The 23,427-nt window shown below is 33.4% G+C and overlaps 1 protein-coding gene and 1 non-coding gene across 3 annotated transcripts; one reads left to right on the forward strand and one right to left on the reverse strand.

Annotated features, from left to right (window-relative positions):
* Positions 1 to 216: 216 nt before the first annotated feature.
* Positions 217 to 325, forward strand: LOC142521557 (small nucleolar RNA R71). The gene has a single exon (XR_012814268.1). It is a non-coding gene; the product is annotated as a small nucleolar RNA R71 (small nucleolar RNA).
* A 15,061-nt stretch (positions 326 to 15,386) lies between these two features.
* Positions 15,387 to 18,650, reverse strand: LOC142517949 (PI-PLC X domain-containing protein At5g67130-like). Of its 2 annotated transcripts, XM_075620495.1 has the most exons (9): positions 18,460 to 18,650; positions 18,296 to 18,374; positions 18,041 to 18,163; positions 17,762 to 17,899; positions 16,865 to 16,963; positions 16,407 to 16,710; positions 16,102 to 16,325; positions 15,904 to 15,990; positions 15,394 to 15,799 (listed from the first exon to the last, which is right to left on the reverse strand). In XM_075620495.1, coding segments are annotated over exons 1-9 (1,212 nt in total). In that variant the 5' UTR covers positions 18,462 to 18,650; the 3' UTR covers positions 15,394 to 15,643. The 2 variants fall into 2 exon arrangements, with proteins under 2 accessions (XP_075476603.1, XP_075476610.1); XM_075620488.1 differs by having other exon boundaries at positions 15,387 to 15,799; positions 16,102 to 16,710.
* Positions 18,651 to 23,427: the final 4,777 nt, after the last annotated feature.

Genomic DNA, 23,427 nt, shown 5'->3' on the forward strand with positions numbered 1-23,427 from the left:
ATACCTCCACCAGATGTAGGAGATTGAATCTTGTTTGATGGTTCGATTGTACCTATAGTGTCCCAATTTTGAGCATTTTCAGCTAATGAATCGAAATACTCAATTGCCTCGTTTTGATCTTTATCTTCAAATGTTCCATTACACATAAATTCAAACATTTGCCTATCTTTAGGTGTTAAGCCTTCATAAAATTGAGAAGCAACTCTCCAAATTTCAAAACCATGATGTGGACAAAGATTAAGCAATTCTTTGTATCTATCCCAACACTGATAAAATGTTTCTCCTTGTTTTTGAGTGAAAGTGATGATTTGCCTTTTGAAAGAATTTGTACTATGAGATGGAAAAAACTTTTTCAAAAATTGTTGTTGCAATTCATCCCAAGTTCGAATGGATCCCGATCTAAGATTTTGTAGCCAAGTTTTAGCTTTATCTTTTAAAGAAAAAGGAAAAAGCTTAAGTCGAATGGTGTTCATGCTACAATTTAGATCATTATATGTGTTGCACACTTCTTCAAACTCTCGTAAATGCATGTATGGATTTTCAGAATCTAAGCCATGAAAATTGGGTAAAAGTTGGATAATATCAGGCTTAAAATTGAAATGAGATGCATCATGGGGAAAAACTAGACATGAAGGTGCACTAGTACGTGTAGGATTCATGTGATCTCTAAGTGTTCTTCGTCTATCATGATCATGTTGAGATTGAATTTCATCTACATTTTCTTGGATGGGTTCTTCCGCCATGTTTTGTAAAAATAAAAGGGTTATTTCGAATGAGTCGACCACTAAGTGTACGTGACCAAATGCTCATGCAAATGCAAATGCAAAAGAATAAAAACACACAAAAGCAATAAAAATTCAAATAAAGAAAAATAAACTATAAACAAAATTAAATAGACTTGAAATTAAATTATACTTCCCCGGCAACGGCGCCAAAAACTTGTTGCGACTTTGATTGTTGCACTCCCAAGAGCAGGTTGTCCACAAGTAGTATAATTCGATGAGTTCGAATATCATATCCACGAGGAAGCTAAGGTAATTACAAGTCCACTACAATGTCTTTTTATTTATTTTTTCTTTTAGTTGTTTGAATCTTTAATTGGTAATTTTTAATTGTTCAAATTTTAATTTAAGTAGTTGAGATTAAAGGATCCACTCTTGGTATTTTAATAAAGTTAACATTAACGAACATTATTGAAATCCACTTAATAAAATGGTTCCAACATATTAAATAATCATATTTATTTTATGTTATATTTATTTCTTTAAGCATTTTTTTACCCTAAAAAACTTGTTGCGACTTTGATTGTTGCACTCCCAAGAGCAGGTTGTCCACAAGTAGTATAATTCGATGAGTTCGAATATCGTATCCACGAGGAAGCTAAGGTAATTACAAGTCCACTACAATGTCTTTTTATTTATTTTTTCTTTTAGTTGTTTGAATATTTAATTGGTAATTTTTAATTAGTTCAAATTTTAATTTAAGTAGTTGAGATTAAATGATCCACTCTTGATATTTTAATAAAGTTAACATTAACGAACATTATTGAAATCCACTTAATAAAATGGTTCCAACATATTAAATAATCATATTTATATTATGTTATATATTATTATCTTATAAGTATATAATATATACCAAAACTTATAAATGTTGTCAAGTATTTATTGTGCTATATATATATATATATATTTGTAAACACCAAATCAAGGTTCCCAATTTAAATGGTTGGTAAAACCAAACTAACATTTAAATGGTACCAAGAAATTAATATTATGATATATTTATATATAGTAAATCAAGGTTCCCACTTTAAATGGTTGGTAAAACCAAACAAACATTTAAATGGTTCCAAGTAATTTAATATTATAATATATTCATATATAATAAATCAAGACATCGACTTTAAATGGTTGGTAATACCAAACTAACATTTAAATGGTTCCAAGAATTTAGTGTAACATATAGCAACAATAAATCAAAACTCCCACTTATAAATAGGGTATAAAAATGCTTAAAGAAATAAATATAACATAAACAATAAATAATGATTAAATAATATAAAACATAGATTCTTACCTTTTAGTAACTTTATTATCATGCCAAGAGTTTCACCTTTTCAATTTAACTTTAGGAAGTTAGCTATTCATTATTCAAAGTGTAAAACTTTGAATATGAAATTAACATGCTAATTATATTTAAATGAAGAAATAAAGGAAAAATATAGAGAGAAATATTATGAACTCAAAGGTTTGTTCATAGAATGAGGGATATCTCAATTCATTACAATGCACCCCTATTTATAGCCAAATTTGGGGAGATAACCACAAATAAAATATTATTTTTTTACACATAAGTCTTCATTGGTGTTCCAAGATATTATATTATATTACACATCACTTTTGAAAATCTTCTTCTCCGAATTTGCTTCTTCACATAAAAAGAAACATGTGGATAATTGAGTTGTCTAGTTGTGGTATTTTTTTCAAACCATTTGACCAAGCGATTTGAGAGATATGGTCAAAATACTAGAGCATGGTAAAACTGCCACTCCTTTGTTAACTTTATTTGTTGCTTAATTTGATCCCAATTGTGAGAGGATTTTTATCTCATGCTTGCCACCAATATTGTAGATACTAACATCAACTTTCTACAGGTCCAAGAATCATCTTAATCCTATTTGCAACGTCAAGTTTATTCTTGTTTTATCGAACCTGTAAAAAATAGTAAAAACTTGTAATTACACAACAACTTATATTTTATACAATTTATTATAAAACATATAATATTTAAACATTTAATAAAACAAAAACTATATATTTATATTATAAAACATTTAATTAATGTACAATTTTTATGTTTATCAACTATCTTACCCTTAGTCCCAAAGTGTGCGAACCCAAATACCATGAAAGATCTTCGCCCGTCTCCCTCTGTAATGTGATATACAGGGTGCTAGCAAAGGTGTTGGCAAATCGTCTTAAAATGATCCTGCCTAAATTAATCTCAGAAACTCAAGCGGCTTTTGTTAAAGAAAGATTGATCATAGACAACGTAATAGCAACATTTGAGATTATACATCATATGAAGAGGAGGAATAGAGGAAAACATGGGGATGTGGTACTTAAAATCGATATGAGCAAAGCTTATGATCGTCGGATAAATGGAAGTCTTGTTGGACCAATAATCCCAGAACGAGGACTTCGCCAAGGGCGCCCTCTCTCGCCCTATTTATTTATAATTTGTGCTCAAGGTCTATCTATTATGATAGAAAAAGCAGAGGATAGAGGCACGTTGCATGATGTAAAAATTTGCCTTCAAGCCCCGAATGTATCTCATTTGCTGTTTGTCGACGACTCTTTTATATTCTTCCGGGCAACAAATGAATCAAGCGCAGAGATGAAAGGATATTAACCACATATGAGAGGGCCAGTGGACAAGCAATCAACTTTGACAAATCTGGGATTTTCTTTAGCAAGAACACCGAAGACCAAAAGAAACACGAGCTGTCAACAATACTTGGGGTATCAAAACCACTGGATACGGGGCGCTATCTTGGCCTTCCATCACTGATTGGTAGCAAAAACAAAGTGATATTCAGTTACTTGCGAGACCGACTGTGGAGTCGTATTCAAAATTGGCGGCGTAATTATCTTTCAAAGGCTGGAAAAGAAGTATTACTGAAATCGGTGGCCCAAGCGCTTCCAGCTTATTGCATGAATTGTTTTATGTTACCCACATCTCTCCTCGACGAGTTACAAAAAATGATGAACTCCTTTTGGTGGGGCTCAACATCCCAAAGATCGAGAGGAATACACTGGACAAATTGGAGCAGATTATGCACTCGTAAAGAAAGCGGAGGTCTTGGCTTTCGAAATCTCGAAGCTTATAATCTAGCCATGCTTGCTAAGCAGGGTTGGAAACTCATTTCAACCCCAAATACTTTATTATCAAGGATACTCAAAGCTAAATATTTTCCGAAGAAAGACTTCATGGAGACGAGCTTAGGATCAAACCCAAGCTTTATATGGAGGGGTATTTGGTGCTCAAAAGCAGTGCTGGCTCGAGGATTACGCTGGAGGATTGGAGATGGTCAATTAGTGAAAATATGGACACAACCGTGGCTAAGAGATCCTCGAAACCTCTTTGTCCAAACACCGTACCAAAATTAGGTGGAGTGTCTTTATGTGAAGGACTTGATGATGCAAGAGACAAAGCAGTGGAATCATGCGCTGATTAACGAGATATTTATTCCACGTTATGTCTTGGAGATTACAAACATTTCGCTAAATCCTATGGCCTCAAAAGACGAACGTATATGGAGCTTTAGTAGGCATGGAGATTATACAGTGAAGTCTGGATACCATCTAATCATGGACAATATCTTGAACCATACGCAAGCAAATCAGAAAGAGGGAGATTGGAAAAAGCTATGGAATATCCTAACACCTCCAAAGATTCGAGCTTTCTTATGGCGAGCAGCGAGGGACTACCTGCCATGCCGGATCAAGCTTCAATCTAGAAATATACTTGTGCCTCAATGTGTAATATGTGAAGCGGGAGTGGAAAACAACTGGCACATATTCATCGACTGCCCCTATGCAAAAGAATGTTGGAAAGTGGCAAAGCTTGATAATTTAATATCAGATTGTGCGAGAAAAGCGGACTCCTTCCCGAATTGGCTTTTTGAGAGCTTAAACAAGTGCCCTACTGCCATTCAACCGAACTACTCGGCTGTTTTGTGGAGTATCTGGCGATATAGGAATGAAAAACTATGGAACGGGGTATCTAGACCACCTCAAATCACAGTGTCACTTGGCCTTGAAATGGTACTGAGTTGGGTTCGAGCTCAAAGAAAATCTCCACAAGGACCTGCGCCCAACTCTCGTCAAGATGAGGATGACCGATGGACGAAACCACCCGACCCATCTATGAAGTGCAACGTCAATGCAGCATTGTTTAAAGAACAACGAGCAGTTGGTTTTGGAGCTGTGGTGCGAGACTCGAGAGGAACCTTTATGGTGAGCAAATCTTGCATGAGAAAGGGTTTGTTGGAAGTAAAAGAAGCTGAAGCATTCGCCCTACTTGAGGCTATTCAATGGACATCCTCCTTAGAACTTCAGGATGTTATCTTTGAATCTGACTCACAGACGGTGGTGCACGCAATAACATCAAAGAATGTAGATTACACAGAATTTGGATCGATTATCTGGGGCTGCTGTCAACTGTTAGACGCTCATCATTCTTTCAAAATTCAACATGTGCGTAGAAAAGCAAATATGGCGGCTCACACATTGGCATGAGCGGCAATATCCTTAGCAAATCCTTTTATTACGTATTATCCTCGGGATATTATTTGTAATGCTATCAACCACGATTGTGGGAGTCACGTTTGATCAATGAAGCTTTTCATTTCAAAAAAAAAAAGTTACGAGTGAAATGATGATCAAATATCCAAAAATTTAGATAAAGACAAAAAATTATTAGTAATTTTTTATATTTTAAATGTAGACGAGATATGATAATTATAGATTACAAGATTATATATATAAATTTAATTTGGTGATATAGAATCACACCAAATTCAGTTAGTAAAAAGGTCTCTCGCTTGATATAATAAATATGGTGTAGATTTAAAATAAATTTAGCCAAACTTTATGAAAAGTTAAATATTCTAAAGCGATAAAATAGCAAGTTAAGCATTTATTTCACGTTAGACGGTAAAGAGTAATCACATTTCGCACAAAATTTAAAAATAAACATAATTTCTGTAGATATTTATTTCCGACAAATGAACGAACCATCTATCAATGCCAATCACAAGATAATTTATATTATACTAATTGTTTGGTATACAAAATTGGAATTACACGTCTTTGTTTTATCTATCGTTTGATAGATCTTTATAATCTCATGAATGCGAGCCAATCGATGTCTAATTTGTTTGAAATCAACAAATTAGACATTAATATTAATTTTGTTGGAACATTTCATATTTACAATTTTGATTTTGATGTTAATAAAAATTGTTATTGTGTTTCTATAGCTCAAATGTGAAGTTATTAACACAAGAAGGAAACTGAAACTGAGTTTAGCCAAACTGAATGCTGGCAAGTTTCGGAGTTTTGATGATATCTCTCAGTTGGATGATTCAAATAACAATTCGCCAACTCAACCGATCAGAAAATCAATTTAGAACAAGTCGTATTTCAAGTCTGTTGGGCAAAATCGGATGTTATATAGGCTAAACCGTTCGCTGAATGACCAAACTAATTGCACGAAAACAACAATCAGTTGGATATGAGCAATTTCAGTATTTTGACCATATCTCTCAGCTCGGTTATTGAAATGAAACAATTTAGTATGCGTTAGAAAGATAAGATGATGATCTATAAATCATCTTCAAAAGTCAAAGTCTGAATCGAAGCTTAAGATGCTGATAAATGACGATGAAACTGCTGGTTCTGCACAAACTAAAATCACACTAGATTGAGCTGCTGACCAGTTCAGTTTCAATCGATGATAAATTTTCAACCGCTGACGAGTTTCAACCGTTGACTAAATTTCAACCACTGAACGACTAGTTTAAACTCGGGAAAATGTCCAACAAGGCAAATTTGACCTTTTGCAAATTCAGAAATAGTAGAAAAACTTTCTAAATGGTCATATTCTTGTGTCTAACGTATATATCATTGTTGTTACCTATAAATACAACATTTTGAAGATCAAACAAGAGATTTTTGAAAGGAATTCAAAGCATGAACAATTAACATGAATACATCGTCTAGTTGAAAACACAAGCTCTTGTGTGATGATATATTTGAGATGTACATTGTAAATGATAAATTCCTCACACACAATCACTCACACATATACAAGAGAGTTGAACTTCAAAATTTAGTTGAGTGAATCTTCACACAAAGACATTAAAGATTGTGTTTGTAGTCTTGACGTAAGAAACATTAAATATTATGCGGATTATGAGGTTGTGGCCTACAATCGAGAGTGTGCTAGAAGTTTTAATTAGGCAAGGGATAAGTCCTAAGTTGAAATGAGTTTGTACAGAGTGTTGTATATATCAAAGTCTTCTAGTGCATCCTTTTCAATGGGAAGAAGGGGTGACGTAGGAGTTATTAATCTCCGAACATCCATAAATAAATTCGTGTCTATTTACTTATTGCATTTACTTATCATTTATACTGTTTTTGAAGATGCATTGTTGAAGCATGTTATGTGTTATTCAAATACCAAAATATTGCACACCAAGCGGTTGAATTTTGATAGAATGAATGCTTCAACAAAAATATTTTTAATCATTCAACTTGCATATATTTAAATACTTTACAAAATGTTTAATCAGTTTCTATGAAGGATTATTTTGAGTATCTTCCGCTTGGTTTGAAAACTAAACTTGATTTATTTCATCGACGTTCAATATTTCAAGAACCGAGCTATTGTAGCTCAACGATGATCCTCTTAATCGATCCTGTCAAATTTTGTCAGGAGCAATAGTTTCTTCTATGAAAGAGCTATTGAAAGATGGTATTCGAGCTTTATTGTTTAAACGTCATTATCAATAGCTAAGATTTTAGAAAAATAAATATATGTATTTGTATCATGTATATATTTGCCACAATAGGATAATCACAAAAACAACAAAATAAATTTTTCATGTTTATTAGGTCCCAAAAGTACCATGATTTACCCTACATTGTTAATAATTCACAACCTATAATGTAAAACATTTTACGAAATATATCTTTATACACTAAACCTCAATAAATCAATAATCGATAAATTAATAATATCTAAAATAATACTTTTTTTGGTCTCGACTTGGGCCAAGGTGTTAAATTAATAATTCCAATAAATTAATAAGATAATAATTATTTGAAAATCCCTTATATAAAAATATGGTCCCCTCGATATCACAAATTAAAATTCTCTAAAATTACAATCATAAATAAGAAAATTTAGTAACGTATAATTCTATGGTTGTTTTTCCATGAAACTAACTATATTGATATTTTTGTTTACAAAATTATGAAAAATAATGAATATCACTTATTTATTTTTAAAATATATATATGTACGGTGAATTGATTTATATATTAATTAAAGAATATGATACATATATCGGTGAAAAACAATGACATTTTATGTAACTAAATTCATGTTTGTTGAATAAAAAAAATACATTTTAAAATAATAAATTATTAATTTATCAATTAATCAATACCTCTCTAAATTAATAAAATTCCATGGTCCTAACATTATTGATTTATACAGGTTTTGCTGTAATACATTTTGGAATGCAAAAAATAAAATGTTATGTACAATTCAAAAAAATTTAGTTCACTACTATTTGGTTATGAATTCATAAAAATTCAATATTAAAATTTAAATGGAATCGTTATAGTCCAAGCATTGCACATCAAAAAATCAAACAAAATGACAAAATTCAAATAGTAGGTCTCTTGTGAGACAATCTCACGAATCTTTATCTGTGAGACGGGTCAACCCTACCGATATTTACAATAAAAAGTAATACTCTTAGCAAAAAAATTAATATTTTTTATGGATGACTCAAATAAGATATCTGTCTCACAAAATACGACCCGTGAAACCGTCTCACCCAACGTTTTGCCAAATTTCAAAAGCCAATAATTAGTTGTAAGTTAGGGAAACAAATGATGCGTATACACATACAAATAAATCTCTTGTATTTATACTAAAATATTACACACCAAAAAAGTAACAAAAAAGAGAGAAAAATATTCCTTATACACAGACTCGTGAGAGCATTCACGTTTTACATAAAAAGAGGCAATAAAAATAATCGTGACTTCAAATCATTACAAAGATTGCCAACAGTAAAAAAAAAAAGTGTCGGCCGAGATAATAACATATATTCTTCTCGTCTCGAATATATTAGATTGCTTGTTTTTCATACATGTTAGAGAAAATTGTTGGAAAAACAATTTACAAACAAACTTCCTATTTTATCATTGTTTAATTCATTCAAAAATAGTTGCATGTCTTTCCAACACTTCGTTAATACTAATAAAAGATGAATACACCTTACATGTATTATTATTATTTTTTTTTAATTTGATCTATCAAACAATTAACACGAAATTATTTTCAATTTAGAATAGTTGTTTAATTTAAAAGAGAATTTTTGTTTTGATTTTTTTTTTTTGTAAAATATGGAGTGATTTGAAGAGGTTTTTAGTAGGGTAGTTAGGAGTTAAATATTTTAACGTCCTCTAAGACAGTTTACTCTAAGGATTTCAAACTTAATAATATAGTATAGAACTATATATGAGTATAGTAATGAGAAAACAAGAATAAGACTACTTAGTATATAAAAAAATTGATTATATATTTAAGACGATCAGAAAAGAAAATACAACATATACATACATATATACACATATATATATATATATAAATATATATTTGGGATGAAGAGAGTATTACAACTTATATGATATTTTCTGACACTTGGACATAATCTCAATATTATTGGTTTTATAAAACAAAAAAAAACATTTGTGTCACATTTGAACCAAAATTATGCTTAAATATTATAACTAGCAAAGTGCAAATTTCACTTGGTCTAAAAAATTTACAAATTGGGGATTTAAAAAATGAAAAGAGAAACAATATATATATATATATATATATATATATATATATATTTTAAAAAAAGAGGGATTTATTGAAGTGTGATCCCTCGAAAAGTGATGAGGTCATCTCTATAAATGTGCTTTAGCTAACGCTTTTGTTTTGAAGCACTTTGCCATAAATGTTATGATTATATTTTGTTTCTATTTACAATTCAAATTTTATTAAACTTCTTATTTTTATATATCATTAAATAATATGGTTAATATTCATATATAAATTAAAAAATCAAATATATATTTTGCTCACAACATTAATTTTGAGAATTCATAGATAGACCCATTTAATCTCTCTCGAGTGTATATTTTTTCACATGTGAACATTTTACTCTTTTAATACATACAATTTTTTTTACTCGATATTATTATATATTAGAAAATCAGAATTTTATTCACAAAGTTTTAAAACATAACTAAACTTTATGCATAAATTCATATATTTTAAATATAAAATATATGACTTAATTCATTCCTTCAATAATTTATTTAATTTGAATTCTAAAATTTTAATTTTCATCTCCAATATAAAAATATTCACTCCATCACTCATTAAATTAACTTCTAAGGTTTGTGAAACCTAGTACTTTGGCTTGCTATTGTTTTTGTCACCTCTCTACCTATCTTACACACATATATATAATATACATACATATATGTGTGTATATATATGCTTGCATTCTTCTCCTTCCCCGCTCCGTTTCCACCGATGCACGAACAAACAATATCCTAGCTTTAACCATAAACTTCTGGTCTATTTATACATACACATACACATACATATTTCTTGGTCATGTTAGCCATGGCGGAATTGCTCGGCCATGAGGATAACTTTTTGTGGGGAAACCAATCATGGTCATTCCCAAATTTAGGAGACATTAATGGAGCAAACAATGGGAAAAAGTTGGTGGACATCACCAACAACACAGATGGGCAGAAACCGACCGCCAAGGAGGAGGTAGCTCCGCCAGCCTTCAAGGGAAAAAAAAGGAGCGCCGCCGTATGTAAAGGCGGTGCCGCCGGAGGGGAACCTGATCATGAGTTGCATATGTGGACTGAAAGAGAGAGGAGGAAGAAGATGAGGAACATGTTTGGAAATCTTCACGCTCTGCTTCCTCACCTTCCTCCCAAGGTAATAATTCTTTTTTTTTAATGTTTTTTATAAAATTTTCTAAAAAAAGAAGTCTTTGGGATTACAATTTAATCAATTTCTTTTGGGACACATGAATGAATTTTGTTCAAGCTAGGTAGCTCTAGGGCACACATCTCAGCTTTCTTGATTTTTTTCCCCTTTCGGTTAATTAGTACAAGGTTTAGTTTGTTTCTTGAAAAGGTACCTTTCTTACATCCCAATATTTATTTCCATGAATTCCCTCAATTTATTTTTCAAATACATGGCTTTTATCCATGTATAAACGCGATCGCACGTGAATTAAAAAATTTATTACAACATAATAAGTATGATATAGCATGCGACAAATATTTGATATTAAAAAAATGATGCAAGATTGAAACATAAATTTCAAGGATTTTATGGATTTATTTTCGTTAGACATATAAGCTCGATTCATAAAAACGAAGAGTATTATTTTTAGCATAAAAAATAATATGTTTCCGTGCACTACAACAATAAAAGGCTATTGTGACACTTTTTTGTAGACACTTTTAATTAAATATTGTTACAAATACTTAATAATGACACTTGTAAAAAATTAATAATGTGTAAAATAAAAAAACATATTAGATTAGTTATCCTGACATTTTTAATTTATGTCATGTTTTATATGGAGGGAACCAATTATTTTTCCCACATCGTAAAAAATCATTAAAAAATTAAAAATTGTCACTATAAATAAATGTGGGAATATTTGGGTTGGATATATATCGGAGGAGGGAAAATAATTGTTTCCCTCCATATAAAAAATGACATTAATTAAAAATGTCAGGATAACTAATCTAATATGTTTTTTTTATTCCCACATTTATTTTATCTATTTTTTCCTCCTCCAATATTTATCCAACCCAAATATTCTCACATTTTTTATTGTCACTATAAATAACATACATGACATTTTTAGTTGTCATTATAAATGATTTTAACTGACATATAAATTTGTCATTATTACTATAATAACAAGGCATGTATAAATGTATTTAAAACATGAGTTTTTCTGACATTTAAAATTGTCATCATATGAATAATTAGTAACACGTATGAAGTTGTCATTAACATCTTATAATGACATTAAAAAATATCAGGAAGTTTAAGACGACATTGGAATAGAGGACATTTGTTGGAGGTGTCACTAAAACTAAAATGTCACTAAATATTGAATATGATGACATTTATGAATGTCACGATAAGCATTTATTCTTGTAGTGGTGAATCGATCGGATTGGATAAACGCATTACAAAATTGATCCAACAGACCATCTCACATGAGTTTTATGAATTTCAAGAAATAAATATTAAATAGAAGGATTAGATGGACATATATATATATATATACATACATGTAAACGAATATATATATATATGTGTATGTATATATGCACACATTTCAAGGAGAAAGACAAATTAATGAGGAAGATGTTTAGTTTAAATTTCTTCTTTCGTATGATGATTGGTCTAGGGAGTCTGACTAAAATTGAGTACATTTGTGAAGAATCTTCTGATTGAAATGTTAAAAGCACACATAGGATTTGTGTCAAAATCAAAGGAAGCAACTTTAGACAGAGTTGGTGTTCTCTATTTTTGCAAGTAAGACATAATAAATGTCATGACTGTCCTTTTTTTCGTTTTCCCTTTCTAAACAATAAATGCCACTGTTAGTTCTTCTTGTCCATCCCCAACTTTTCAACTTTTGATAGTTATGATATTATATGTTTATATATATATAATCTAAAACCATAAATTTATTCCAAAAACTATTAAATATCTAATCACCTAAAATTTTGAATTCTCCCCTATAATTAAGTGCTACATCTATCATGCACCTGCCACACTTTATGGATATTTATCGCATATAATTATTAATCGGCATTTAGATCTCTTACATTTGTAGTTTTTGTATTTTTAAATGACAGTATAATTAAATGTCAAATACATTGAATACAAGAAGGGAGGTAAATACAAAAATCTCAAATATTTTTTTCATGTATAAACTGCATTAATTAGTTGATTAATCTTCGAAGAAAGGGTAAGCATTTATGAATTTATTGAGTGATGAGTGATCATATATATTTTATGCATGCAGGCGGACAAATCCACCATAGTTGATGAAGCGGTAAACTACATAAAGAATATGCAGCAAAAACTCGAGAAACTCGAGAAACAGAAGCTCGAAAGGCTTCATGGATCCAAAACTACCCAAAAAAAGCCCGCTGTTCGATCAAGAGAAGCATTCTTAGCTGATCAACCATCAACAAAAATGATTAACCCGAGGAGCCTGTCAATGTTTTCGGGTCCACCCGTCTTCAAGACATGGACTTCTCCGAACGTGACCCTGAACATCTGTGGAGGAGACGCACACATCAGCGTCTGCGGGCAGAGAAAGCCCGGCTTGCTGACTGCCATTTGCTATGTGATGGAGAAGTATAGGTTGGAATTGGTTTCTGCTCAAGTTTCTGCGGATGGCAATAGGTGCATGTACACCTTTCATACTCGGGTAAGTGTACCTTTTGATCCATCGACTTGTGAATTTAAATGCACTTGGTTCTTGTTGAACAACATATCTCAACAATTTTTGAATTTTAGCTAGCCAAAATATCTTATACCAACAGAGATATCATTTCAATTCATTAATTCATAATCTACTTACGTATTTTCAATATGAGATTTTGGTTCTTATCGTTAAAAACTAGCGCTCAATGGACCGTAACAGTTTTGGTCCTAAACAATATGAACGAAAATGTATTTCACTTGAATATTTACTCACTTTCGAGGGAAAATCGAACACGTGCACAACGCCTGTTCTTCTTAGTTATAGATATTTTTTATGATGAACTAAAACCGAGATTAATTAAAATTTTATTTTAATTTCTAGAAATTTGGTTTGACAAATATAATATATAGTCTCTTGTTTATAGGTGAATGGAATTCATGGGCAATTCCAGGATGCATTTCCAGTGGAAGAAATATATAAGCAAGCAGCAGCAGAAATAATATATTCGGTGGCTTAATTAATTAATGCCTTTTCCATTTTGATTATACGTAGTTATCATTTTATCTTGTCATGATTGGATATTAATCAGTTGCATGCGCTTGTAGGTGCATGCCAATTGGTTGAGATTTGGGGTTTATTTTTTGACTATATATTGAGAATGTTTTATGATTTGATCGATGAATTTCAAATATATTTATTTTGTTTTGCAATTTTCAAAGTCTCTGCTTATTCGTAAACAAAATTAATTGAAGTATAGATTTTAACTTTATAAAATTTGAGAACACCCAAATTTTTTTCATGGATTCTGGCATTAATTAGCTACTTGTGTTTAGCACATGTTACATTATGTGTGAATACTATGTTTTTTATGAGTTAACGAGATGTTATTCTTAGAGTATTAATTACTTTAGTTGGTTAATTATTTGTCTTTATAAGCATATGCTGCAGGGAAAATTGCAATTTTAATCTTATAAGTTGGTCTTATTCGAGTTTAATAGTCATATAACATATCAAAATTTTGTTTTCATGAAATAATTTGGATTTTTTTTTTGCCCGAAACCATTAAATCCATCGAAAATAATTTATTTGGCACTTACTTTTTTGTTACGTGGCACATGTGACAAGAATTAAGCCAATTCAAATTATTGGATGAAAATCTGGTAAATTTAGTGGTTTCGGACAAAAAAAGGACAAAACAAAAAAATTCAAATTATTGGATGAAAATCAAAATTTGACAAATTAAAAGATTAAAACCCAAAATATATCAGGACTAAAATTGCAATTTTTCTTGTTGCATAAAGTGTGAATAATATGTCTTTATGACTTAGTTATCGGGTGCTTTAGGGTATTATCCTAAAGTTGTATCCAACGGTCCTTATTCATTATTACATGTGACTTCTATAAAAAAATAATGAAACCCACATGTAAGACTAAATGTGGATTGCCCCCAATATGGTTACAAGTTGATGAACCAGATGAACGTTTGTTAATGGTCATGAGTGTGATTCCTTGCTAATACCTACTCAGGCGAGCATGTTGTTCAGTTCGGTTTATCTAGTTTGTGTGGTTTGTAGATTATTGTGTTATCACGAAAAATTAACATAGCACGTACGAAAAATAGCGGCTAACGATATCATCATAATAAATAAATAAATGTTGATTGTTATATATTAGAGTAATACATCAAGGATATGTTAAATTCAGCCGTTTTTATGATTGATGTTAATGCTACCTTAAATTATGTAATTCCCTTTTTCCTTAATAAGATAGTAAGTTAGGTATTATATAATTATAAGACAAAAGTAAGTTCTGCATGATCTCATATTCCAAACCCTGCAGGATCCGAAGATATTATTTATCCACGTCTTTAAAATAATATTATTTGATGTAAATAATTGCATGCGATTAAAAGGGCATTTATCCACGTCTTTAAAATAATTAAACATGGAACAAGGAACGAAATATTCCTATTGTAGAACAATTGGATTGAAAGACATATAAGCATCCAAATCTACCTCCAGAAATGAGTTCACAAACTTACAGGAATCAAGAATTGGTCATAAATGAAGAATATGTAAGCCTTGTCACAACCACCAAAAAAGAAAAATAACAAAAAAAAAATATTATATTTTTAATTTCTGTTCGCAAACTCGTGCCTTAAAACTCTTATATTAACAATTCAATAGTTCGTTTTGTCAGTTGATGTCACACCTACTATAGTAACATATTCCAAAAATATATTCTCTGCGTGATAAGATGCCATGTCACACCAATTTTCATTGATATTGGTGTTCACATTGATAAAATTGATATAAGAAGTAGACTGCACATCCATTTCAATTGGAAGGGTCTGCTATCGATTTTCCCGAAACTGGTCTCGGTTTTCGCTGCTGCACCCGGAGCGATGCTCGGTTGAGGTGGTTCACATACTCCGAAAGTCATGTTTTCCTAAATTAGGATTATCGATCCACGGTTGGTAACACAATGGCTCCGGGTTATAATAAGCTCGTGAAGTATGGTATAATAAAGAAAGCTGCAATAGAAATGCAAACCTTGCAAGATGATATACTTTTGCAGCCACAAACTAGTTGACCATTTGCCATATCTACGGCTTCAGACACTCCTCCTCCATCACTTCTCTGCAAGGTTTACATAGTAAAAATTGTTGTGTACTTGAAATATGTGGTACTCGGTGGTCACAACGAGTTTATTCGAGTTAAATTTTGATAAAAATTAAATATATGTCTTACCTTATAAAAATCAACTGCAATAAAATTAGGCCACCTTCTGCCATCTGCTTGTTCGCATGTGTTCATCATGCTAATCAATGGGGCTGAGTTGTGTTTGCACGCGGTTGCCACGTCAGGGTTGTCTGGAAAGTAGTTCATTAGGACAAGGGACCTTGACGTTAGATTCATTGCCTGTGATTCTGCACGATTAGGACATGATCCAGCTACCATTCCACCTTTGCCATCTGCTTCCAAGGAGAGATCTTCGAATATTTTACTTGGCAAAATCAATTTGGGATAGATATTAGATTGAATAAGAGGCTTACATTGATTTTCTACAACGTATCTCCATTCATAAGCAATGCCTTCTGTAGATTCCTTGGAAGATTTAGAAGTGAAGACTACCAAACGTTGATTCTGTCTCACCATATCATCAACTTTCGGCCAATCCTGACCATTTGTTGGCATTCGGGATACAGGAAACCAATACTTACTTAAGCCAGAGGCATTAAATACATTCGTCAGGCCCTTGGGAGATGTAACATAATCTTCAATTATTATGGTGACTATTTCAGAAGGATTTGACTCGAGAAACAACTGGACCTCTTTCAAAACATTTATAGCAGGTTGCTGGGATGTATTATCAATAGATTAGAATGACATAAATCAAGAATATAATGTCTATTGATAGTACACTTGATGTTGCATCTAAAAAATGGAATGAAGTGGTTCATGATGAACGACCCAATAGTGAGGTGATATCTAACATAGATCGTATACTTACGAAAGCAGTGTAGTTGTAGCACTTTCCCCCGAATGAGTGACATAACCAGACATCATTTTCAAAATCATACATATCGAGCATCAACCCTCTAACTCCATTCTGCATTTCATTTGTCCAAAGAAAGTTTTGTATTATGTAACTAGTATAGTATTATTGCATTGGAAAAAAGAATCACATCATCTCGTTCAGAGGTTTCAATAATGTTTGACTATTTATAGGTTGTCTTGAATAAGTAGAGCTCACGTTAACACCAGTGCAGGAAAATTGTAACATGAGAAAAACATTTGAATACTGGAAACAAGTCATGAACTCAGGGCTAGCTAAGATATTATAAATGTAGTCTTCCAATTCCTAAATGTTTTCGTTTTGACATGGACGACAACCTGGTGAGGATTTATCAACAGTTTTCACCATCTTTTTTTGCAGAGTCAGCTCATCATGGATAATGGCTTAATTTTCAATTCATAGAACTGACACATGTTAAGGAAGAACTCTCCATGTTGATTACAAGACAAGCATGTTTTAAAATTTCATAATAGGAGAGTATTTAATTGATACATTTTATGCCCAAAAAAGGTAGGAAATATTTCACATTTCAGCAATTTTATTACCTCAATGATAGCTACCTCTGATCTATTATAAACTATATTCGATGTTACCATGGTGATCCAATCAGGTCATAGTCTTAAAGCTATTAAATAGCTTGAAACTGTAAACCCACCATGCTCATTCAATCTACAAAAGTCATGGACAAAATGACACTGCCACAATGTTATACGAGATATTTCTAATCTATAACCCCTTCCTAAAAATCTGGCAACAGCACATGCTAGCAAGATACAAATACCAGAAGAATATTCCGAGACACGGAGAGGTTCAAAAAAGCAAACGTTTTACATGGAGCTGATTAGTTATAGAGTCCTGCTGATTTTGCGGAGATAAAATGACACTTCCAGTCGCAGATCTCGCTCCCAATCTAGCAAATGAATTGTGCGTTGTTAGCCACGTGTACCGATTAAACGGTAAGTCTTTCACCTGAAAAATCGATCGCATCAAAACCAATCACTGCACAGCTAAAAACAAGTTAAGGGAAAACACTCACTTAATCAAACACTTCAAATCTCCAAAGTACCAAACACAGACACGCATTGGATTGTAAACGGATATCAACTGTACCTTCGAGAGAGGATCGATAGGCTGAATTCGCGTGCACCGCGGCCTGACATTGCCATTTGCCAGGCAAGTCTCGCAATGCAGCCCTGAGTCGCAATTTTTGTTCGCGACGCACGTTTGTCCTTGCTGTAACCGTTCACAAAAACAATAAAATCGTATCTGACGGTAAAAAATCAGATCCACAAGATGTAATTCTGCAATTTTTGTTGTTTTCCTTCCTTTTTGCTATGAATCGGAAAGAAAAAGCACAAAAAATACCTTATTAGCTGCTGAATAGCCGAAGAACAACGTCGCCGACAGGAGCAGAATCCGTACACAGAAACTCATAAATCCGAACCTGAGTAAAAATAGGAAGAATCATTCGTAAGCAAGTATATAGAACTGGAACATAAGCATAATCTAAACAGGAAAAACGCATTTACATTTATGCGTAAATCGATCGAACTTGTGCGCCAAGGATGCAACTGATTTCTTTCACGAAAACAAAAAGTGAAAACGGAAACTTTTGTGTGACTTTTTGCACTTCCAGTAAAAGGGGAGGAGAAAGAGATTTCAGATGAACTGAAAATGAGTCGTCTATTTATACAAACTGCTGAGGCTCGCGCTCAATGCCCACCGGCCTTGTGTTATCGGCATGCGTTACAAATTAGATTATATATTTGTTTTCAAAATCATTCATGCACTTTATTTTAAAAAAAATTAAAAATATATTTAGGATAATTTTGTAATTTTAAGTGTAATTTATAATCCAAATTTACATGCAACTTAACTCATATTATACCATACTAGTGATCTTGAAACGTGTTGGGTGCTCGTATAATAATCAAATTAGCTATGTAATTGCACTGAACAACTCTCGTACGACATGCTCGTCCGAGAAGGTGTTGATAGGAACAATCGAAATCTGAACAACTTACCAAATGCTCACCTACTCCACTAACTTAAACATTTCTCGACACTTTTATGGCAATTCAATAGTTTTATGGATAGTCCTTGCGTTTTGATTCCAATTCTACCGGTTTACTTTAAATTTAGGAAAGAAAATTGCATGTAAATTTGGAGTAATCTAAAACATGGTACAAGTTATGCATGATAATTATAATTTTTGTGATGTTAAAAAGGTCAATTTTACCTCGTCATTTTTTATTTTAACTTTAGAACCTGACGGTGGCTATTTTTAGTGTGGTATGTGTAAACCTAAAAGAGTAGGTCTTTTGTGAGACGGTCTCATGAATCTTTATCTTTGAGATGAGTCAATCATACCGATATTCACAATAAAAAGTAATACTCTTAACATAAAAATTAATATTTTTTCATGGATGACCAAAATAAGAGATCTGTCTCACGAAATACGACCATTGAGACCATCTTATATAAGTTTTTATCAACCCAAAATTACTCCACCATTATTGCATTTATAGCATGAGTATAACACCAAAACTGTGGGTCCAGTCGATGCTACCGAAGGGGACACTGCCCCCTTCCAGTTATTTTTTGCCACGTGGCAATTATTATTATTATTATTTTTAACAAAAAAACTCAACCATGGTTCATTTTTTCAAAATTTTGCTTCTCTTTCAGTCTCAGCCGTGGTTTTTGAAATTTCTGAAACAAGCTCCTCTCATAGAATCAAGCAAGCTCTCTCTCCACAAAAAAACCTCTCTCTTCCTGTTCCTTTTTTTGAGCACGGAAAAAAGCTCATCTCATTGAATCAGGCAAGATGAGGCTTTTCTTTGCCACTGTACATTTTTTTTATATAATGCAGATATTTGTGTTTGTTTCAAGAAATTTGGGTTTTGTTTCTTGTTATTTATGTGAAATTGAAGATAATGGCCCGAAAAATTTCATTTCTCCGAAATTGTGTATGTGCGGTATGGGACTATATTTCTGAGAAAATTTTCATTTCTCCGAAATTTTCATTTCTCCGAAATTGTGTATGTGTGGGATGAGACTATATTGCATTCTTGAAGTGGCTGTTCCTTCTAGCTTGATGATATTGGGATGCTCAAGTTTCTTTCAGTACTGTGATCTCTCTTGCCATGAATTGCACATTTGCAGGTTCTGAGGTGTCGAAACGATCCTTCTTTAAGGCGACAATCTTTCCAGTATTCTTTTCCATAGCCTTGTACACGTTGTTGTAGGGTCCTTTGTGTGGGGCCCTTAGCTCCTAATCGTTATTACAATGCACTTTGATTAGGGTTAACTAATTACAGCGGAAAACGAGTTTAAAATTTTCTTTACAATGAGCCCAAATCTTTTTATTTGAATACTAAAAATAGTATTTCATCTCACGTCATAAACAAGCCCACACGTAATCAAAGCCAATCACATACAAACAACTCATATCCTCGGGACATGCCCCGGTATATAGATACATATACATATATACTGGGAACAAAACATAAACCTCAACTCAAACTGTGACTCCCTCCAGAAGTACCCTCTCCGGTCTCCTGATATCCTGGAGTACCTGCCATTGTCCACACACAAAGACAACAACAGCCCCCATTGGGGGTGAGCAAAGCTCAGTATGGAACAACCAATCATATATACCACAAGTATCTAAACAATGATATATGGTATGCAATGCATGTATGTCGTGGAGGTATCAGGTCAAATGCCCATCCACTGAGCACATGTCAGAATCAATCGAATCGCTATCAAATCAATGCTCGAGCTGGCACACCGGCCAATATGGGATACTCGTATGATAGCGTCGGCAAAGCGTCATCAAATCCCAAATCTCATATCCAATCATATGGGGCCACAATTGTCTATGTTTTACGGGTCATATAATACCGACATAGCGATTGTGTTCACAAACCCCGGAATCCAATCCAATCATATCAGGGTATCCAAGGATCATAGCTTAACGTGCATGTCATGTATCGATGTATGCATAAAATGATGTGTGTTAACAAAACATTTATTTTATACATCGATATCTCAATCTCAATGTCATGTATGCCACATCAATCAACAAATAAGGCATATAGACACATAATCTCATTCCAATCAATCAAATCAATCCGACATATATCATATAATACAGATACATGTCGTATGTTACCCGGTCGCAACATACCTCAATTCTTCGTTTCCAGTTGATGTAGCCTGAAGATATCGATATTACACTTTATCTACATCAATAACATACTCATTCCAATCAATAACATACTCCAAAATCATTAATATGAGTTTCAAATATCATTTGAAACTTCAAAAATTCATATCAAATCAAATTCATATCATAATTCAATTCCGACTTCGAATATGAGTTTCTTGTCGGTTATTCTACTACATATCATAAATTCAACTTCAAATACATGTTATTCCAGCACTTTGATATTTAGAGCTGCTAGAACTAGAAGAAAATTACCTCAGTCAAAAGCCCTCGACGCGACGATTACAAATATATAATTTGTTTCGCGTTTAGACAGCGTTTCGAAGTCGATTTGGACGGAAGAAAATCGAGTTTCTTTTCTCTTTCTCGAAACCTCTGAATTGCAAATGAAGAAAGAAAGAGAAGAAAAGTTACTCTTATCCTCATCTCTCTCGCGCTCGGGCGGTAGAATTCTCGCGCCCGAGCGCGAGACATTCTGCCTCCGGCTAACAATTGCACCGCGCTCGGGCGGTCACAAATTACCGCTCGGGCGCGGCATGTTCTGCCCGAACATAAATGTCACATACCCTGGCGCTCGGGCGGTCACTTTCTACCGCTCGGGCGCCACACGTTCTGTACATTTATTTGATTTTTGTACTTATTGGCGTCTGGCCTCTCCCCTCGAGCTCTTACAACGTCAATTCATATTCAATATTCATTTCTCAATTTCATTGTCATAATATACATCAAATACATAATCACATGACAATTTCATAAATTATCGATAATCACACAGGATTTACGATAATACGATACACGGTCCTTACATTTCTCCCCCTCTTAAAAGATTTCGTCCTCGAAATCTCAAACATCTCTATATACATAACATTGGCAAACATACATATGTCACCAGTTATAGTACAAATCAAAACTAAAATCAGAAAAAGGATCAGAATACATCGAATACAATGGAACAGATGGACTAACATCAAATAAATGCGGATATGATTCTCGCATTTTGCTTTCCAATTCTCACGTCGACTCTTCAACACCATGCCGTGTCCATTGCACTCGAACTAGAGGAATCGATTTATTTCGCAATATCTTTTCCTTTTGATCCATAATGCGAACAGGTTGTTCAATATAGGAAAGAGAAGGATCAAGTTCAACCTCATCAGGTGCAAGCACATGTGATGGATCCGGTTCATATTTCCTCAGCATAGAAACATGAAACACATCATGAATGGCAGATAGAGCTGGTGGCAATGCCAATCGATACGCAAGATCACCAACTCGATCCAGAATCTTGTATGGACCAACATAACGAGGAGATAATTTCCCTCGCATGCCAAATCGAACAGTGCCTCTAAAGGGAGATATTTTCAAAAACACTCTGTCACCTTTCTGGAATTCCAAGGGTCGTCTTCGTTTATTTGCATAACTCGTTTGACGATCCTGAGCAGCTTTCATCCGCTGCCGAATCTACTGAACCTTATCGTTCATTTCCTGTATCATTTCAGGTCCAGTCAATTGTCTCACCAATCTCATCCCAAAATAACGGTGATCTACATCGTCTCTCATATAGAGCTTCAAACGGTGTCATACCGATACTCGTCTGAAAGCTATTATTATAAGAAAATTCAACCAATGGTAAGGCATCTTGCCATCCCATTCTGAAGTCCATCACAATCGCACGCAACATATCCTCTAGAGTCTGGATCGTACGCTCAGTTTGGCCATCAGTTTGAGGATGATAAGCAGTACTCATAGCCAAACGCGTACCCATCGCCTCCTGAAAACTACCCCAGAATTTAGAAGCAAATCTGGGATCACGATCAGATACAATCGAGACTGGCACACCATGCAGTCTGTAAGGACCGTGTATCGTATTATCGTAAATCCTATGTGATTATCGATAATTCATGAATTTGATATGTGATTATGCAATTGATGTATATCATGACAATGAAATTGAGAAAATGAATATTGAATATGAATTGACGTTGTAAGAGCTCGAGTGGGGAGGCCGGACGCCAATTTAGTACAAACATAAATATTTTTACAGAACGTATGGCGCCCGGGCGGTAGAAAGTGACCGCCCGAGCGCCAGGGTATATGACAATTGTGTTCGGGCAGAGCACTTCGCGCCCGAGCGGTAGTTTATGACCGCCCGAGCGCGAAGCAAGGGGCATTTGGACAGAACATGCCGCGCCCAAGCGGTAGTTTGTGACCGCCCGAGCGCGGTACAAGTGAAAGCCGGGGGCAGAATGTCTCGCGTTCGGGCGCG

This window comes from Primulina tabacum, chromosome 1 (genome assembly GCF_025594145.1).
Source record: "Primulina tabacum isolate GXHZ01 chromosome 1, ASM2559414v2, whole genome shotgun sequence".
Lineage (NCBI taxonomy): Eukaryota > Viridiplantae > Streptophyta > Magnoliopsida > Lamiales > Gesneriaceae > Primulina > Primulina tabacum.

Excerpts from the sequence above, each read along its gene's own strand:
- LOC142517949 (XM_075620488.1), bottom strand. Across the intron at positions 16,964-17,761 it reads CTATAACTAATCAGCTCCAT|AATGGAGTTAGAGGGTTGAT; the intron begins GTAAAACGTTTG and ends AATGAAATGCAG. Across the intron at positions 15,800-15,903 it reads AAAGTATATCATCTTGCAAG|GAAAACATGACTTTCGGAGT; the intron begins GTTTGCATTTCT and ends ATCCTAATTTAG.